The following is a 20724-nucleotide window of genomic DNA, read 5'->3' as shown; positions in this document are numbered from 1 at the left end:
TCTATGCGAGAAAAAAATATGAGAAATTCTAGGTGCCACCGACACGATCTGGAAAGGTAGTTATGAGAAAAGAAGAGGCTACTGGCCCAATATCTACAAGGATTTCAGACAACCAAGGGAGGCCAGTGATGGAGGGCCCACGGTGCACCATTGTGCGAGCACTCTCTCTTTTGTGCTGGCTTCCCTCTGCCATCACTTTCAGAACTGAAAACCAGTTTGAACTGTTAAACAGAAGCCAAAGAAGAGGTAAGTTTGACTCATGAGTGGAGTGGACATAGAATGGATTTTATTAATGAAAAGGGCATTGTGAGCACAGAAGCGATGATGGAATGGGAAGACTATCAGAAAGGGTCAGTTCCTTACATCAGGGACAACAGCATGAATGGAGTCTCAGGAGGAAGAAGAGGTTTCCCTTCACACATGGATGGAGTTGCAGGCAGAGGACAACCATAAAAAGTCCCCAAACAAAGGAAAACACCTGACTCTTGTTTTCTTTTGGGAGGTTGTGGAAGTGAACATGGGGACAGGAACATGAAGGAACCCGGTACTAGGACAGGGCATATACAATCCCAGCACAGTAGGCTAGCTGTCCCAGGGACATCTTGCAGGGTGGAGGGTCTGGCCTCTCAGAGTGATGAGCATATTAAAGGGACAGGCCTACGATCTAAAGGGAAGATCTTTGTATTATGAGACCTCGTAGTCAATGAGAGTCACTATTATCAACCTGGCTTAGTAATTCTTCTGGCTTAAGAAAAAAATGCTGTCTTCCCTCAACTTCCTAACACTGTTTCTATCTCAAAAAAAAAAAAAATTTATTGACATTGCTCAAGGGAACAATATTACCTTTTTAGAAGTCCTTCTTCCTTATGGAATGTCCTTCTAATCTCCCCAGACTATCCACATAAAGGCCCAGCTTCTTCCCTCACCCTCTCAGCCATCGTTGTTCCTCTCCACCTGCCTTCATCATTTGTTCTGAAGAAGCAGGCTCCAACTGTACAATCAATGCCCATATTCTATGGGGAAGCTAAATGAGAACATACTTATGGTGCTGCCACCTGACAGGAGACCTTAGATTTGCTCCTCATTTTCTGCTTCCTCTACAGCACATCCCCATGGAAAATAAAAGGGAAACTCCGGCCTCGCAGGCAGGTCACAAAGCAACTCAGAAGCACACGTCAGGGGAATCACTATGGCTCCTGAGAAACAGCTGTTGTGGGAAGTGCAGAAACACTGGCAACTCTCTGCAGTTTCTATTTGAAAAGACTCTCAGCACCGGGGTTTTGCTGGCGTCGCCTTGTTCACTTTGCACGTGCTTGGCCTTGGAATACAGATGCCAGCTACCTGGCCTCCAAGCCCTGTGATTTTTCTCACTTCCAACCTGGCCATGGTCATTTGTGTTGTGTGAAACTTCAATTCTACTTGGAAAGTTTTACTCTTGTTTGACTATTTTTAAAGATGACAAAGTACAGAGAGGGGAAAAAATAGGAAAGATAAATTCAAAGGTCTTCTTTTCAGCTTAAAAAACAAAACCTTAAAACCAAGGCTGTACTTAACTTGTAACAGCACAAAGTATATATGAACTGAATGGATCAAGAAAGAGACAAATGGCCTGGCATAGGCCATCGACATCACTTACATGTGGAAATAATTTATAAAATCCTATTTCAGGAATTTGCAAGTGTAAAAACTATCTAAAGAAAAACACAGTCAGGTTAGATAATATGAGTGAAAATGAAAATTGTGTCCCTCCCCCCAAAAAAGACAAGAAGAAAGAAGTTGTTAATTTCTGTGAATTTTGACTTGTGTCTTCAGTTTTAGGGAGCAAGCCACACCTTCAGCAAATGTTAGTACAGGAAGATGCTTCTGTGGTCCCGGACATGCTTAGAGTGCAGCTGGGGAAGGAGGCGTCACTCCGCATCACTCGCTGACCTCTACAGGCTCAGGCCTCCGATCACGAAAGGGACACAAGGGCTTAGTCCAGGGCTACGTCCCCACAGCTCCTGCCTCTTTAGGAACAATTTCAAACAGGCTCTCTGTCCTTCTTGAAGTGTTGCCAAAGAGAGAAGCGGGGAAGTGTTCCTACATGGCAGATGTTTAAGGCTGCTTGTTAGGCTAATGCGGTCCTGGATGAAGACGGCATGGCCTTCCCTCTGAGGGCCTGAGTTTAAACATGGTCAGGATCTCCCCACACCAGCACATGATTAACCTTCTGGAGCCTCAGTCTTTCACTCTAAGCAATGGGGCTAATGCTAATTATAGGCCCAGTATGGACCTAAAATGTCTGTCAAATAAGACTGGCAAAAGCAAAGTGGTTAGTGACAAAAGTGCTGACTCCAATTTCCCTAACTCACCTGTATCTGAGGTGGTGGACACACTCAATGGTTAGGTCAGAAAGTAGGAAATGGTAACATCAGAGCTGTTCAAGTTTCCCCACAACTACTTCCCTCTCTTTCAATTAACAGCTGGCCGGCACATTTCAGTGCCCACACTATTTCAAAATGCTGCAGTATATGTCTCCCCTTAAAGAACCCTCTGTCCGAGCCAGGCGTGGTGGCGCATGTCTTTAATCCCAGCACTCGGGAGGCAGAGGCAGGCAGATCGCTGTGAGTTCGAGGCCAGCCTGGTCTACAAAGTGAGTCCAGGACAGCCAAGGCTACACAGAGAAACCCTGTCTCGAAAAACAAAACAAAACAAAAACAAACAAACAAACAAGAACCCTCTGTCCTCAAGGCCCAGCCTGTTTAAGCAGACCGTTGGGAAGGTGTGGCAGTGCGCTGTGACGCAGGACCCTGGACCTTTCCGCGTGCCGTGTCTACCACTTCATATCATGCCCCACCTCATACACGGGAGTCGTGGACACTCATGGGGTTTAACACTTCCCTCAAATTTGGGGGATTTATGGAGTTGCATTACTATTTTAGACAAGAACATAAGTTACAGCTTTATGAAACAAAAAATAATGACAATACGGTGAAGTAAAAGTATGTCTGTGATAAACCTTCTGCGAGCTGCCAAGGGTCCACAGAGACTGGGATATTTTTACCATGATCCCAATAGCTTGTTTAGCAAAGTAGGTAAACAAACGGCCACTAACATGGCGGGAGAGAAGTTCCGCTTCCGCCAGAGGTCTAGGGAGGGGAATAGGGCAGAAGAGGAAGGAAGGGTGGGAACAGGAAGATACAAGTGAGGGGGTAATAGGATGCAATGTGAATAAATTATAAGTGAAAAATTTAAAAAATTAGCAGCCTTTCCCTGAGAGAGAGAGAGAGAGAGAGAGAGAGAGAGAGAGAGAGAGAGAGAGAGAGAGAGAGAGATTGACAGCACTGCCAGGGGCTTCTGTTGGGTATCATCTTTGGAGGGGCGTGGTAACAGAAGCATGGTTTCTACCCCAAAAGCCAGCTCCAAGACCAGTGTAAGAAAGCCAGCATCAGATAGAGGTGCCACAGTGGCCTACGACACTCAAGCCTCCAGCATGTGCTGCTCCACCTCAGACAGGCAGGCCACCAGGGCACAGGGTACTATCAGTGTTACTCAGGGGATTACATGGTTGTATACTGGCACCACTTCCCCCAAAGCCCATGTTCAAGCCCAAGATGGTGGCTTCCTTGTCTAGACCACTGTTCTGTATACGTAGGGGGCTGTCAAAAGTAGGCACTTCTCTGTTCCCCGCTTCCCCCTATTAGTCAGTTCTTAGATTCTTATTCTCTTTCCCCTTTTCTTTCTCCCTTGAATAATCTCTCTAGGGTTATCTGAAAACCTCCAAGGCTATTGGGTGTAACCACCAGCATAAGACTTGGCTCTGCAGAATGAGGCCTTGGTCTCTGCCTTAACATAACACATACTTTGTAACTAACCCCATCCCTACACTGCGCTCCCAAGCGAAGGTTCTGGACTGTCTCCCCAATCTACAGAAAAGACTTTCTTCTTTCAAGGCTGCCTTCCAGTCACGCCAGAGCTCCCTAAGGACCAGGAAGATGCTGGCATTTCCTTTTTAGTTCCCCTGTCTGCACCAGCCATCTCCCAGAGTCCATTTGGTTAATCCCATAAGACCCTGGCTCCTTAATTTCTCACCTTCACCCCCAGCCCACTCTTCGACACCTTCACCGAGACTATAGGGTGTTAACGTAACAGCGTCACTGTGGAACAGGCACCGTACCCCTCACGGTACTCGCTGATTCTTAGTGCTATCACCCTGAGTTGAGCGGGCAGTGCTATACTTAACGCCCCTCACAATGACAAGTGACCTGGCAAATCTGCACTATAGTTTTCTTCTTACCACCTGAAAAATGTATACTGCTTCCGGAAAAGCAAGTGTATCTATAACAACAGCTACAACACGTGCTTTCGAGTGACTGTAGACAGGACAGTCTGCATTTTAAAAGTAAATGTATTTTTTTTTCTTTTTAAAGATTCATTTATTATAATTTATCCACATTACATCCTGATTGTCATCCCTCACTCTTATCTTCCCATTCCTACCCTTCCTCCCTCTTTCGCCCTGTCCCCTGCCCTAGACATCTAAATCACCATTTGATCACAGTCTATCAGGCCTCACAAGGTTAGCCTGCATCCTCTTCCTCTGTGCGTTAGTAAATGAATTTTAAATAGTTTTGGATACCTAAGGATTCTGAGACAAACTTATTGTTCAATTCTTTTAAAGAAAAAAGCTAGGATGTGTAGAAACTAGAATATTATTTATTTTATGAGAAGAGTGGGTTCTGATATCATTCCTTCTTTTTTGTTTTTTTGAGACAGGGGTTCTCTGTGTAGCCTTGGCTGTCCTGGACTTGCTTTATAGACCAGGCTGGCCTCCAACTCACAAAGATCAACCATCTTCTGCATCCCTGAGTGCAGGATTACAGGTGTGCGCCACCATGCCTGGCTGGGTACTGATTTTCTTATCACAAATTTTGAACTAAAAGTCCAATAAATAGCATTACTGTACCAGTCAGAAAAACACTGAATTGATCCCGTGTTCAGGCATGTTTCAGACAATGGAGACCTTCAATGGCCGCAAGGATAATTATTTGAGTATGTAAAGACATATTTTATTCTTCCCAATTGGACACAATATTTATTTCCTCTAAGAACATTTTTTGTGATCAGTTCAAACAGTCTTTGTCACTACTCTGTTGGCCTCTTCAGTGCTGTGCTGTACTTACGCACAGTGAAGAACGCTTCTCAACAGTAAATATGGCGGCTTGCTGAGGCTGAGGATGCTTCAGTTTCTACATATGAACAGGTCTCCAAATACCAAAGTGCAAAGTCTGCCAGGCAGCTAAGTGGGTTAGAAAAACTTATCTAGAGATGGGTGAACCCACTCACTCAGACACTCATCTGTCTAAGGGTGCTTACCTGCAAGTTATAATCTTGCAGAATTTTCACCAAGGAATCTCTCAAATTGGGAATCTCCATTCCTTCCTTAATACGGTGGATCAGTAAGATGGGGTCGACATGTGTGCCAATGTTGTTTAACAAGCCAGTAATAAATGCTGCAAAACACCAGGTAAAATAACACATGAGCAGTAGCAGAATGCACTTTATTTGTTCTCAATCACCTTTAGATCCAAAGTATCTGAGTCTACAACCTTCACTGAGGGTCAAGCAGGGTGAGTTTCTAAGCTCTCAAGAGCCAATCCTCCTGAAGTCTAACCCGCACTCTTAAGAACTAGCTTCCTCTAGGACATAAAGGAGAAACTGAGAACATTTTAAGAAAAGGGAAATAACACCTCTCAAAATGGTTTTTATCGTCATAGTGCAACTAACATGGAGAACTTGTGATCACTCTGCTATTCCGTACTTTAATGTTTGCAAGGTTGGCATATATTGTGCTTTTCTTCTACAGACAGAGAAAATGAGGTACTTAATTTATCCAGAGCCACAAAGCTCATGAGTAACGAACTCAAACCACAGCCATGTTAGATTCCTTGTAGTTTGGAGAAAGTCTTCGAGGTTGACTTTAGATCTAAGCTACTTAAATGTGTGTAGTGGATATAAACATGTTTTTGTTTTGATCCCAAGTGTGGGGTGGAGAACAGATTTATAAGAAATCAGTGATGTTTATCCACTAGAAGATGAACCAGTTCGTGTGGGGGCTTGGTTTTTGCCAGCTCAAACACATCTTAGCATAGACTCTTAGAGGATGTGTGTGTGTGTGTGTGTGTGTGTGTGTGTGTGTGTGTACTTACATACATACACACACACACACACACACACACACACACACACACACATACACATATGCCCAAAACAGGAGGTGGGGACATTTTGGGTATTAGTATTATTTGTCTGTTCATCGCTTGCTCCAATTCGAGATGTTCCTAGAGAGAACCACTCCAGAGAACACTTTGGGGCCCTGGGTTCCAGCAGCAACTTTGGTGGAATTGCTGGTCTGCTGAAATCCTGCCTACTACACCAGGGGAATCACTCCCAGATACTGAATTCAACAAGGTCTACTTCTCCTGTTCCCACTAACCTCTTTTCTCTCCCATATAGGTTAGGTGGGTTGGAAAGGAGGTGTAAGTACTAAGGAACCCCACATAAAGTAGGTTTGGAAAAGGTCGAAGCCTACACAGGTGAACAGAGCCCCCTAACTTAAAGACACCTGCCCTCAAATCACAACAAAGCAGCAGGAGGTGGCCCAGCTAAGCAGCAGCGCTTAGGAAGCCAGGTCAGTGTTGATGAAGTGGGGCTGGAAAGTGGCACTACTGCAACCCCAACCCCCAGAGCTCCCACTCCTGGATTTAGAGAGGATGCTGCACTATTAAAGCTTTATTACATTTATTTGTTTATTACCTTATATTGATTTGTGTGTGTGTGTGTGTGTGTGTGTGTGTGTGTGTGTGTGTGTGTGCTATTCATCGCTCCACTTTGAGACACTCGCTCCAGAGAACGCTTCGTACGTGTGTGACACAGAGAGAGGTACATTCGTGTGTCACTGGGTACACATGTGTGAGGTCAGAGGACAACTTCAGGGAGTAGTTTCCTCCACCCTGTGGGTCCCTCCACCAACCCAGTTGGCCACAGTTTCAGCCTGATGTATTCTGAGATTATTATCCCTCACGTAACTGGCTGGAATCTAGACTGACAAAAAGATCTACAATCCAACGGCCTTTCTGCTTACGTGGCTTGTCGATGGAATATAGAATCAGATCCTCCCAGAGCTCTCCGTCGTCTTGTTCCTTGGCAAACTCAATGGCTTTGTCCACATCGTGTAATTCCTCCATTATCATCTTGAGGGCGCTTCGGCTGTTTCCCATTCGGCCTAGGTGGGTGAGGAGGTGTGCAATGCTTTATTCATTTTAAAGAGAAACGGCGTATTTCTTAGTTGGCTTGCAAAGTTCAATAGGTAAGACTAATGCTGACTTTTTTATGTGATTCTAGCATTTCCCATCACTTTACTGAGAGCCCGCGTTGTGCGCAGTACTCACAGATGCTGTTACATGAACGATGTCATTTAACCTCACTACCATTCTAGGCAGGATGCTTTAGTAAAATACCGCAACTTTATTTTTTTACAAATTTGTATTTATATTTTATCACTAATTTTATCCATATGGGTGTCTTCATTGTATGTATATCTCTGTACCATGTATGTGCCTAGTGCCCATGGAGACCAGAAGATCATATCCCCTAGAACCAGAGTTAGAAAACTGCAGTGAGCCAAATGTGTCATATGATTGCTAGGAACTGACTCTGGATTCTCTGGAAGATCAGCAGCAATTGTTCTTAATTGCTGAGTCTTGTATCTAGCCTAAAATACTGAATATTTTCCTCCTCTTCTTCTTCCTCCTCCTTTTTTTTTTTTTTTTTTTTTTTGAGACTGAGCTTCACTATGCAGCTCTAGCCAGCCTTAAACACTATGTAGACCAGGTTGGCCTTGAACTCAGATATCTGCTTGTTTCCAATTCTTGAGTTCTAGGGTTAAAGGAATGTGCCACCATGCCTGGCCTTAATATTACTTATTACTTTTTTTTTTTTTTTTTTAGTAGAAGAGGAAATACAGTATTTGTAACATGGCAAGATCATGTAGCCATTAAATTGAACAACAGGATTTGTTGGGTCTGTTGGGTTCTGCCTTCCTTCTCATAGGTCTATAATTCTCTTGGATTTCAAATTCTTATATAGTTAATGCCCACAAGCTGTTGTTAGAGCTCACGTAGAAAGCCTTGCGTGGCTCATGCAGGGCCCAGTAATGGGTCATGAATCAAGTCATCTACTGCTCCTAAGACATTATGATAAAAACCAATCCAAACAGACCCTTCCCGGAAGCACACTGCTGGAAGAAGAAGATGAGCTCTTTGAATTCTTTAGAGGAGCCCCAAGCCATGCTCAAGTAGAAACCACAGCCTCAAATATTCCGCATACGGAAAGCAGTTCCTGTAATTGGACAGTACTAGGGTGATGCTGTCCACCCATGAATGAGCCACTCTGTACACAGGAATTGCAGACTTGGGTTAATTTTCAACAAATGTCAAAGGAGCTAATAACAGTGAGTGGTGTGTGAAAGGAAACATGGTAGGCAGGCAGGGAGATAAATGACGGCAGAGATGGCTCCCGTTTCATCTGTGCTGTATGGCACCAGCACCTGCACAGCTTCCTCATGAGAGCCTCAGTAAAACCTGCTGCACTCTCATGCATTCTGGAAGACAGGGAAGTCCAATTTCCTGGGATATGTCCTACACATGCTATGCCATGTCTGGAGGTAGGCGCCAGAGGAAAAGGGAGCTCTGGGAGCCAGGGCACATCACGTTTTTCTTGCTCCAAAGCCCCATATTCTAGTTATTAAAGATATGAGTTTTGAAAATATGAATTGTTTCATACCAATGTGTGGTAATATTAGCCATTTATAAACTAGTGGGGAAAAGAAAACAAAATCTGTAGCCCATCTACAATGTTAATCTGTGTTATGAAATGTGATACCCTTTAGTTTGCTTTGTTGCTTCCTTCAGTACACATTTGCTGCATGTTCTTTCAGGAGCATGGCTCCCGTAACTCTTCCTCCTCTACTGTGCTCTGCCTTCTCTTCTCCCTGTGTTACAGTTTTCTACAAAGTAGGCCTGAATGTCTGTCACTTTGTCCACCCTTACACACTTTACAACAAATCATCACCGCATTTCCTCATTTATGGGACTAAAATAAACAAATGTTACTTACTCAGAAGGTAAACTGTCTCTTCTACAAAGTTTCTTTGTTGACAGATCTCAAGAGCCTTTAACCAAAGGAGGGAGAAATGTTACTATGGACTACCAAACAAGAAAACAGTATTATGAGAGCCACTTAAGGCCACTTACAAACTTGGAAGATTTTTAAAAAATTTTTTTTCCTTAAAAAGATAAAATGGAACAAAGCACATCTGTGGGCCTTTGCATTCACTCACCTTTCAGAGTTACTGGATCTACACAACTGAACTGAGTGCACAGGGAGCCTCACAGCACTCTATACGCAGAGCAGAAAGCAATGGTGGAAGCAGCTTTCCTACTAAACTTTCTCTCTTGTAGATGCCTGATGTTTACAGCATTGCTTCCAATGAAACTGTTAGTCATTTGTATAAACTGTCACCTCACAGAGTACGAGGCAGCACTGTATACTGATGAACGCAGCCATTCTAAATCAGATGACATATATTTACTCTGCTCTCCCTGCTGGATGCTGAAGGGTCAGGTTCAACCAAGGAAGCAAAGGTGAGAACAACAGGGACATCTAATTATGACACTGAAGGAGAAAAGGAAGGAGCCAAGGAACAAAGAAGCAGGAGACAGGACAGCAAGTCCACTCAAGGCTCTTGGGCACAAGTAGGGTGACAGAAAAATGGCCACATGTCTGTCCATGACTGACACAGTGCAGAGGGGAGGACTTGTGCACGGAGAAGCAACACTGAATTCATGCTGTTCTCCTGTGACAAGCTTCATGGAAAGGTAGCATCTGAATCAGGTGCCGCTCACCAGGGAAACCATGTCTCAGAGACTCCTTCGTGCATTATCTTCATGAAGAGCCGCAGCCTAGTCCAGCCATCCTAATGTGGCTTTATCCTTCCTGGCCACCTCTGCAGGGCCCCTCTTCCTGAAGCTTTCTCTTCGCTCCTTACTGCCTACCTTAGAAAGGACTGGAGATAAATAGTGCCAGAGACTCCACACTGGACCAGATACCCCAGGCATTCCTCCAGCTTCATCCTGCATGTGGCTTCACAATTCTTCATCAGTAGGATAACTAGCCACTTCCATTAGTCGCTTGATTTCTCTTGTAGGGACCATGTGCTCACCAAACCCCATGCTTAGCACAATGCTGGGATCACAGTGGGTCTGTAGTGAGCATTTTGTCAAATGGGGAGACAATGAAGGATTCAGAACAAGTGAACTGGGCTGCATGTTTAAAGTAATTAATTGGGAACTACAAGCCAGCCAGGTTGTTTTGAAAATAAGAATCAAAGCCATTAAAAAGAGCAGCCTGAGTTAATCATCTCTTTCTGCTCTGGGATCTATATTAGGAAATAAGACAGCAGCAGGAGCTAGTCTTGATACTTTCATTTTTGGCTTAACATTTTCTTGAAGTCTATATATTTAAACCAGGTAAGGAATGGGGTGGGAGTGGGGGGCAGGTCACAAAGATCAATAGACCTAAATTAAAAACACACACACACACACACACACACACACACACACACACACACACACACACACACACACACACACACACACCAGGGAAAAGAGCATCACTTTAGTCTAGTTCCAGGATGAAACCAGGATGTTTCAAATCACATGTATCATTTGAGCCAGAAATGAGCCTCACTTGAATGGTCCAGTAGAGAAAGATGCCACTTACTCTAAGTAGCTTTTAGAGTTTTTACCATTTTGCCACATTTCTGATACTCAGTATGTTAACTGCTTATGTGCTCTCAAGGATGGTCACGGGACACGGAGCATACCACCTGACACTGTTACTGCTTATATACCCAAATCTTGTGCAGGTTTTCTGCCAGGAACCACAGTTACGAGAGATCAACAGGTGCTAGAGGCCAGTTTTCCACAGCACCCAGTCCTTGACATCTGAATTTCCTGGGTTATTAGAATATTTATAAATGGAGTCTAACAGTATCTTAATTTATTCTCCTTAAAAGTGATAAGACTCTAAAAATATCTAGGAATTTTAGTGAAATATAAAAATAAAGTGTTTCCAGACAAAAAATTCTATTATTGACACAAATGTGACATCATCCTTATTTTAGAGTCTTGAATGTTTAGACACTGTGATATCTCTAGAAGAAAGACTTTAGATGGATGGACAGACAGACAGACAGACAGACACACACACACACACACACAGTGAGGAGGGAGTTTTAGGAAAAACAAAGGTGCAAAGTAAGACAACTGACAGAAATTGGATAAAAAAAGATGTGGAGGTAGCATTTTAACTCTCCTTTTCTCGATCCAGAACAAAGGTGAAACGGAGACTTCAGGTATTCAGAAGAATAATGTCAGCTGTAACTGAAAAACGGCTCCTGTCTAGCCTTGACTCTGACATAGCCAGCTAATCTTTCTTTAAATCCTTTAGTGAAATTTTATCAACTTTGTGTTAGCAGTGTGTTCACCCAAATTATACACCCTGCCACCTTGTCAATGTTGCTTAATATAAGATTATATATTTAGTTATAAACCTGCCAAAGCTGTAATGATTGCAACATCTCTTAAGCAGCATCAGGATCACATCTGTAAATTACAGACCACAGTCAGGTTTGCAGCTCTACTTACAAGCTAAGGAAAACTTTTGTTTTAATAAACATTTCAAACCTGAAGAATGATTTCTCGGCACAGTGAAAAATGAGAGGTTCCTAGCTTTTACACCTGCTCTCAGCTTCTTAGTCCTGGCCTACAGCTGCCCTATTCACACTCCCAGGCCTGGCCTCCAGCTGTGCTGTTCACACTCCCAGGCCTGGCCTGCAGCTGTGCTGTTCACACCCCCATCTCAGCTTGTCAGGTACCAGATGGCCCTTCTGTGGACATGAAGTAACATCAGGCAAGTGAAACCACAGTGTATGGCAGACAGCATGACAGACGTATGAAGAACATGATGGATGAATGAAAGAGCACACTGTCCTTCAAAACCGTGGTACTTGTTAGAAACTCTTACCAAGTCTGTCACTCTCTTTCTATAAAGCACTTCCGATTGCCTCCTGAGTTTAGGAACTGTGGTGACTTTAAATCCTGGAGCTCTGTGACTGAGTAGCTGGGACCCTCACAGGCTTCTGATGTCCTGGCATCAGAGTTGCTGCAAACTTTCTGGCTGATTAGCATGGATTTGGGGTTTCACGCCACAGAAATAAGGCAGACCCGAATACTGTTAAGATTTCTAGTGGCCCCTCTGCAATCACCATTTCTCTCAGCAATTACTGAAGTCTAGAACAGGGGATATGGAGAACAGCCAATGCAGAGGAATATGTCCTCTGAAATGAGAGGATTCTGGGGAGGGGATGTTCAGATTCTGCATTTGGGAGAAGAGGCCACGTGCACTGTGTGCCTCTGAGCTGAAGCAGGTGTGACTGTACCCCACTGTCTACTCACCACCAGCTGCCTGGGGTGTCCACTACTGGGATCTACCTGTCATCGGGCAGCTTCCCCAGGCAATGGTAAACATTAACCAGAGTTTCAGAGGTAATTCAGTGCATACAGAATTTTTGTTTCTAAGGAAAAAAAGATGGGGATCGTTCATGAATTTGTAAGACATGAGTATGTTTCAAAGTTAGCTCTGGGTGCCTGAATAAGACAGAGTAACGTGGTTTTGCAACTAGATTTGCCACCAACGATCTTGATAAAGAAATAATGTCTAATTTAGAAGTTTCAGTGACCCACAATGAAAGGCCATTTAGAGAGGTACAAAATGCCAAGCAGTGTTTTGATACTTTTATCCAACGTAGTAGACAAAGTCCTTACTCTAAGAACGTACAGGAGAGCCGGGGAGAGAGAGCAGCAGAGGCAGTGATAATGTGGCACACGTCGCAGCTTTGACTGGGGCGTGCTAAGAGAAACACAGAGGCTCAACAGCAAATGCTCAGGGAAGATGGAGGCTGGACCTATGGTTATCAAACTGGACCCCTGACTAGCAACTGCCCTGCTTTCAGGAGGTCTCTACTCTCAGGGTCATGCTCCTGCCGCACCCTAATTCTGAGACAAAGACACAAACTCTTGATACCTGAGTGGGAACTATCAGCTTGGTAGTGTTGTCATGGATTAAATATTTATTCCAATTAAGTCTGTCACAGGAATGCCTACCCCCTGCCCCCAAGTCTAATCCAGAGGACCCCGTCTCCTCACCACCATGGGCCAGCAGAACCCACTGCACTCAACAGCAGCCTTCCCTGAACAAGGATGAGCACAGGAGCAAGAGAAGACTGACAAGGGGCTTACGAAACGACGGCTATGTCTGTTGTGTCTAAACAGGGAGTCAGCGGCTTACCTTTTCAAGTGGGCAGTGGGTACTGTCTCGGAGAAAGGGAAGCAGGTTTGGCCGATCGTACTCGGCATACAGACTGATCTGCTTTTCATGGTAGCGCTGTCCCTTATGATGGTCTCTCTTGAAGAGCTTGTGCAAATACTAAAGGGAACAAGATACGCCACAACGTCAGAATGAGAAGGACAAAATACTTGGTTGGCTGTACTGCGTCGGCTGCTGACTGCCCGTGGAGGTAAAGAGATGTGGTCTTCTGCAAGAATAACCTGTAAGTGATAAGGAACGGGGAGGAACATTCCATTTGGGGAACAGATTCTCAAGCTCTCGGCTGGCCTGGCTGCCACTGACAATGATGTGACAATGATGTGACACACCCTGTGACTTGGCATCCTCACATGCACAAAACATCACTGGGTGGGTCATCATGACTATAAAGCAATTGCCATTTGTGCATTTGTGTAGAAAAATGCTTGGTGTATGCTAAGCACTACACAAACATTAATGATGGTAAATCTTAATATTATCATCTATTTGTCCCAGAAATCAACTGCCCGAGAAGCAGTTTAGATGACAATAATTCTGTTCTTGGGCCTGGGCTGATGGCTCAGTGCTTAAAAGCACTGCTACTCTTGTAGAAGACTGGGTTGGGTTCCTAACATCCACCTATCCATAGCTCCAGTTACAGGGGATCTGACATCTTCCTCTGGCCTCAAAGCACACCAACAAGCCTGCAGTGCACTTACAAACATGCAGGCCAGACATTCTCACACATAAATAAAAGTAAATGTCTTTAAATTTTTTCTTCTTTTACATGAAAAGGCACAGTGTTATGACAGACTGTTTAAGAAAAAAATCCAGAGAAGAAACTAAATTAATTCTTACATACTCCATATATCCATGTTTTAGAGAATTAATGAAATCATTATGCAATTTAATGGTACCTATATTGGTGGCATCAGAAAACAAAAATAATAAAAAGAGTACAGTTGCTTCATATAGTTGGGACTACAAAGGCAGTGTTTTTCGCTTTCTTCTTTCTAAAAAGATTGAGTTTACTATGTAATACGTAAAATGGATCTTCAGTGTTAAAGTTACACACAAACACAAGAGGAAGGAAGACACGATCACACTAACCGCAGAAAGCACACTCAGACCGTGCATGTTTGTGACCAGGTGAATTGGTTCGAATAGATCAAGAGCCTCATTTTGCCCCAGCTGTGAATTCACTGCTGTACGTCACGCCAAGACCTATAGATGTACTTCAGGAGTCATCCTTTGGGCTGTTCACATTTCTCTGGGGCAAGAAGGGGACATGGACCAGCCAAACTGATTTCACTTGTGGGGCTGGGGTCTGCCGAGGACTGCTGACTGGCTGCCTGCAGTGGGGTCTGCATGTGGCCAGGCACAGCGGCTGCTTTCCCTGAGGAGGTGCTTACCTGTCGCTGGTAACACAGACAGTGCACTGCCAGGTGGTGGATGGCTATTTTAGCGACTATCTGCCACCTTTCACTGGCTACAATGTCGCAGAGTGATGCTTCCCCTAATTCTGTTTATAGCACAAGTGGGTCAGAAATGAGCAAACTTTTTAGACAGACAGCAGAGTGGAGCCTTGCTGGTATAAGCAGGTAATTCTGAGATTTTTCTAGACATGAAAACTATGCTGACAGCATCTGCACTCAATCCTGAGCAATAAACAGAAGCACAGTATGCCCAGCTTACGAACGCCATCCATGAGCCCTGCTGAGCGTCAGCACAGAAGCTGAGTTTTGAGTGGAATATTACACTTTCCAAGCAAAGGGATCTCCACTGGCATAAACCCCCATGGCCACCCAATCCTTTCCTTAGGTATGGCTTGGTGTTTTGTTTTGTTTTGTTTTTAAAGAGAAGTAAGCCTTGAGTTCCATGTGTTTCAAATTAAGCTGGCTGAATTGGCTGCTTTGAGAGGTGACTGGTCAAAGAGACCAAATTCCATAACTCATCTGATTCCTCCGACTCCTCCTTGGCTTCAGCCTTGGCTGGGGCAGCAGGAGCAGCAGTGGTGGTTGCAGCCACAGGGGCAGCAGCCACAAATACAGATGGATCAACCAAAAAGGTCTTGACCTTCTCAGCAAGAGGGAAGGTGTAGACAGTCTCCACAGACAAAGCCAGGACCCTCTTGTACCCGCTGGGATAGAGGGTGGCACCGAGGCAACAGTCGGGTAACCAATCTGCAGACAGATGCTGGCAACATTTTGGACACCCTCTAGGAATCGAGAGTGCAGCATCTGCCCAGTGATGTCAGAGCACTTCAGGGTTATATCCGCCGCCATCGTCAAGCACCTGCTGGATGAGCAGCCCAAAGGAGAAGGGTGAGATGCTCGGCATGTTCAGCCCTGTGGCCTCACTGGCTCCTACTCTGTCTCCAGTTTCTATCAGCTGCACATCGCTCAGAATTTCAATGGTGCCTCTGGAGATTCTAGTGGTGATGCCCAAAGCTTGGAAGAACAAGGTCTTCTCAGGCCCCAGACCAGTGTTCTGGGCTGGCACAGTGACCTCACAGCGGGCGGTGGCACCAGCATGGGCAGCAGCCGGCACATTATTGGCCAGCAGCATGTCCTAATCTCTGTGATGTCCTCCTTGGTGCACACAAAGCCCACACTCCCCTGGATGTGAGGCAGCAGCTTCTGCAGAGTGGGGTTGTTTACCAGGTGGCCCCTGGTGGCCTTGCGAGTCATGATGTTCTTGCCCATCAGCACCATGGCCTTCCCTCGAAGGGACATGCGCATCTGCTGCATCTGCTTGGAGCCCACACTGTCCACTCCCACAATAAAATATTTTGGATAATCTTCCAAAAGTGGGATGATCTTAAGGAAGTAGTTGGACTTCCAGGTCGCCCTGTCTTCCCTGGGCATCACAGTGGTGCATCAGGGGTTGCCACGCAGGGTTTAAAGATGATGTCACTCTAATGAAGACGCCTGGTGAGAGCCTTACGTACGTTTTTTAAGCCTAATGAAAATATTTCCTTGTCCTGGTTGTTTTTGTTGACAGGAACCTAAATATATTTGGGAATTTTAGTTGGGAAAAAAAAAAAAAAAGACTGGCCTGTAGGCAAATCTGGGGGGCATTTTCTTGATTAATGATTGATGTTAAAGTGCCCCACCCACTGTGGCCCTTGCCGTCCTGTAGGTGGTCTTGAGCTGTAGAAGAATGCAGACTGAGCGCATTCCGGGGGGCAGCCTGTAAGCAGCCTCCCGTGTTTCTGCATGCAGACTGAGCGCATTCTGGGGGGCAAGCCTGTAAGCAGCCTCCCGTGCATGGGCATGCAGACTGAGCGCATTCCGGGGGGCAAGCCTGTAAGCAGCCTCCCGTGCATGGGCATGCAGACTGAGCGCATTCCGGGGGGCAAGCCTGTAAGCAGCCTCCCGTGCATGGGCATGCAGACTGAGCGCAATCCGGGGGAGGGGCAGCCTGTAAGCAGCCTCCCGTGCTGCTGCTTCAGTTCCTGCCTTGGCTTCCTTCAGGGATGGGATGTGACCTGAAAGTTGCTGTAAGATGAAATGAACCCTTTCCTCACCACGTTGTTTTTGGCCATGGTGTTTGAGCACAGCAACAGAAACCCAAGACACTACTCCTACTTTCTCCTCTAGATCACATGATACATGCAATCAAAGGAGCCTCTGAGGGAATCGAGACTAACAGCCTTCATAACACAAACCTATACAGGAGAGTTAGGCTTAGCTGCAGTGAGGGTGTGGGGGAAAACTCCAAATCTGTTCTTTCATCAGTCTATGGTCCTGGATACAGAAAAGGAGGGCTGAGAGTCTATAGTGCACAGCACTGGCTTGTGCTGTGACTTGTGACGTGACTATATTTAATAGCAACTACAGAGGAAAGACACTTATTCTCAGGCACAGAATGGTAGAAAATAGCAAAACAGAACGTATTATTTTTTAAAGCCCCAATTCAATTGTAAATCGAACTTCAACCCCTTGTGCTATGATTGATTTGTAGCCACAAAGTCACAGCATGTGTTACATTTCTGGACACCATCTGTGGTCAAAACTCCAGTCTGAGCAGTGTCCTCAAGAAAAGTTTCGAGCAAGGACACTCCTCAGCCAATGCCCAGGCACTGTCTACTGCTGAATTAAAAGGGCGGAAGAGACTAGTACTCACCACGTGCTGCAATTCGGGTCTGTCTTCTAATTCTTCTACGACTTTTTTAATCTAAGGAAAAAAAAGAAAAAATTAAAATGCAGTTACAAGGAGACAATCATACTTACAAATTATCTGATGTACTTTATTGTGGGCACAGTATTGCAGACCCTCGCCCAGGCACACATGCTATGGTTTGAATGTGCTTTGTTTCCCACCAAACCCCGAGTCCATGCTTGAGTCCTAATGTGATCTCTCAGCTGTGCTGGGACTCTTTTCGGGGGGGGGGGGAAGGCTTAGTGGGAGGTGAGTGATATATATAGGGGGTCAAACTGGACTCTGCATTGGTAAGGCTGCATGAGAGCACACAATTCTAAAAGAGCGAGCCTGGCCACAGATGCTTTGTACCTATCTGCCTTCCTTCTTCCAGGGTGCGCAGCTGACCTCTCACATGGCTCATCCGCCTGTCTCCTGTCATGTGACACCCAATAACCTACCACTCTGTCAGCAAGAAGGCCATCACCAAGTGCAGCCTCTTCTTTGGACCAGACCATAAGCCAAGTAAAGCTCTTTTCTCTTACATGTGCCCAGTCTGTGGTGTTTATTAGCAACAGGGAACAGATCTATTACATATAAAAAAGACTCACTGAAATTTTATCTTCATTGTCCAAAAGCATGTCAACAGCTTTCTGAAATATAAACACAGCCATAGTCACTTGTCTGCCACACAAGAACACTAAACAAAACGCAGTCCAGTTATTTCTTATACTTAAGAAGCTCCAAGCTTCATAAATGGTCCTTACGTAAAATGCCATTTGCAGAGGAATGTACATTCAAATGTGTCCCCAACTGAGGTTCGTGTGTTTTGTATGTTGTAAAATGCCGCACTGCTCTATTTTCACCAAATGTAGACATTCCTAACATACTCAAAATTAGCAGCATGCTGTAGCTCCGCGATGTCTCAGCCATGTTTGCATGCCCGTGGGATCCTCAGTAGCTCTGGAGAACACCACCTGACCACACTCACAAAAGTGAGCAAAGGGCTGGCCTTCTGTGAGCAGGTTAACCACAGAAAACACGTGCAATGCCTGATACCCTGATACATAAAACCAGTGGACTCTCCAATACCACCTATCACAGTCATAAAACACTAATTAGCTTATGACAAGAGGCAGTGGGATGGCAGCTCAGCAGGTAGGATGCCTGGAGCCTGCTGACTCTGCTACCACCCTCAAGTCTGGTCCGAAGATCTGTTCTAACCAGAAAGCTACGATACCTTAACTTTGGCTCAAATTCTTTGAGTAGCAATTAGTTTCAGCTCAGCCGTCTCTTTCCCACAGGTGCATATGTTAATTAGGCTTTCAAGGCACAGGAGAAAATGGAGAAGGGAAATGTAACTAATTCTAAATTACACTTATTTATTTGTATGTGTGAGTGCACACATGTGCATGTTCCTCAGTGTTCCTAATGACAGACACTCTGAGGTGACAGGGCCTCCTCACACACTTTGAATCTGAGTTACTTAATGGCTAAAGATGAGCTTATTTTCCATGTACATTGGCCACTTGGACATCTGTCTCGTTTATCCTATTAGTCTGTTTACTGGGCTGGACTTCTTGCTTTCTTAGCGTTTCCTCTTTGGGTTCGTCATGTATCCCACCACATCTTTTTCTCTGTAGCCATCCCCTGACTCATTTCCCTTGCTGTGTAGAAGCCTACTCACTTTATACAATCCCACCTGCTAATTCTTAGTTTTATGTTCTGAGTTATTGAGTCCTTTGCAGGTCCACGATGTCACAGGACTGTGGCACTCCCCACCCCCCAGAAGGTGGAATGTAGTAGTTAAAATTGAAGGCTGCAGCTTTCCCCCTAATTATTTGTTATTGGAAAACAATACAATAGGATTTGGGGACGTAGGCTTTACTTTGCAGCCAATTCTTTGCAGCACAGAGCCATTACTTAGTCATTCCGACTCAAACTGCAGGGCCATCAAGCTGGCTTAGGGATAAAGGCACACACATGTTCAATAATCCTGACTACTGGGCTTTGATCCCTGGAACTCATGTAGAGGGAGGAGACAACTGACTAGGAAAAAAAAAAAAAAAAGATTCCTTTTCAGAATATCCCTCTATGCTAAAGCTTAACATGTCAACTTGTGCTTTCCTTTCTCAAAGTTTCAGGTTTTTCTTGGACCCATGTTAAACTAACGTTTGTGCAGGGTGGGAGCTGGGGATGGGACCACTTCTGTCTTCTTCATGTGTGTGCCCAGTTTCCCAGCACCACTTGTTGAAGAGCCTGTCTTTCTTTCGATATACTTTCATGGCATTGTTGTTGAAAAATCGGTGGCAGCTCTGTGGCTTTACTCTACTGCACTGGCCTATATATCTGGTTTGGTACCAGGACGGTGAAGGTTTTGTTACTCTGGCTCTCTAGGGTAAGTTTACTGAGTATGGTGGTTTCATAAACATTGTTCTTTTCTTCAAGATTATTTTAGGTGTTCAGAGTCGTTTGTGATTTTTTTTTTTTCTAGTTCTATGAAGAATGGCAATGGGGTTTTGATGGGATTGCACTGAATCTGCATTGTTTGGGGTGATGATGCTAGCCACTCTTCTGGTTGTGACTAAGTGCATGATGAAAGCAACTTGAGGAAGGAAGGAAGAATGAAGAAAGAAAGGAAGGGAGACAGGAAGAGAGGGAGGAAGGGAAGGAGAGAGAGAGAGAGAGGGATTTTTTGACTCACATTTTGAGGTTACAGCACATTACAGCAGAGGATTCTTGGCTGCAGGACCCTGAGGTTAAGGCAGCTGGTTGCATTACACCCAAAGTGTGGGAAGAGAAATGAGTGCCTGAGCATTTTATTTTTTATTTAGTCCAGGGCTCCAGTGCACAGAATGATGCTACCCATGTTCATAGCGGCCCTTCCCACCTCAGTCATACAGAAATCCCCTCCCAGTCTGGTCCAGAGGCTTATCTCCTAGGTGATTCTAGAGCATGTGGTGCTGACCATCTGACCATCCATCCCAGCACCATCGGCACCTTCACAGCAGTCATTCCTCAGATTCAGGACTCGAGGTCTCATTGTCTATAGTCTTTTCTCCAGTGACTTAAAATGCATGTTCTAGAGGTGTGCTGGCTTGAAAAGGAATGGCC

General features: G+C 44.9%; 1 protein-coding gene and 1 pseudogene across 2 annotated transcripts in view; both read right to left on the bottom strand.

The window, feature by feature from the left end:
* Positions 1 to 20724, bottom strand: part of Vps41 (VPS41 subunit of HOPS complex) — a 151320-nt gene that overhangs the window by 5273 nt on the left and 125323 nt on the right. For both annotated transcript variants that reach the window (XM_051168098.1, XM_051168106.1), the window contains 6 exons: positions 18222 to 18263; positions 17596 to 17646; positions 13450 to 13587; positions 9157 to 9211; positions 7124 to 7264; positions 5356 to 5492 (listed from right to left, as the gene is read on the bottom strand). In XM_051168098.1, the coding sequence (XP_051024055.1) occupies positions 5356 to 5492; positions 7124 to 7264; positions 9157 to 9211; positions 13450 to 13587; positions 17596 to 17646; positions 18222 to 18263 (564 nt within the window). The remainder of the gene's footprint in view (positions 1 to 5355; positions 5493 to 7123; positions 7265 to 9156; positions 9212 to 13449; positions 13588 to 17595; positions 17647 to 18221; positions 18264 to 20724) is intronic.
* LOC127187250 (60S acidic ribosomal protein P0-like) lies at positions 15353 to 16334 on the bottom strand (annotated as a pseudogene).

This window comes from Acomys russatus, chromosome 3 (assembly GCF_903995435.1).
Source record: "Acomys russatus chromosome 3, mAcoRus1.1, whole genome shotgun sequence".
NCBI lineage: Eukaryota > Metazoa > Chordata > Mammalia > Rodentia > Muridae > Acomys > Acomys russatus.
This window is presented reverse-complemented; position numbering and strand designations above follow the sequence as displayed.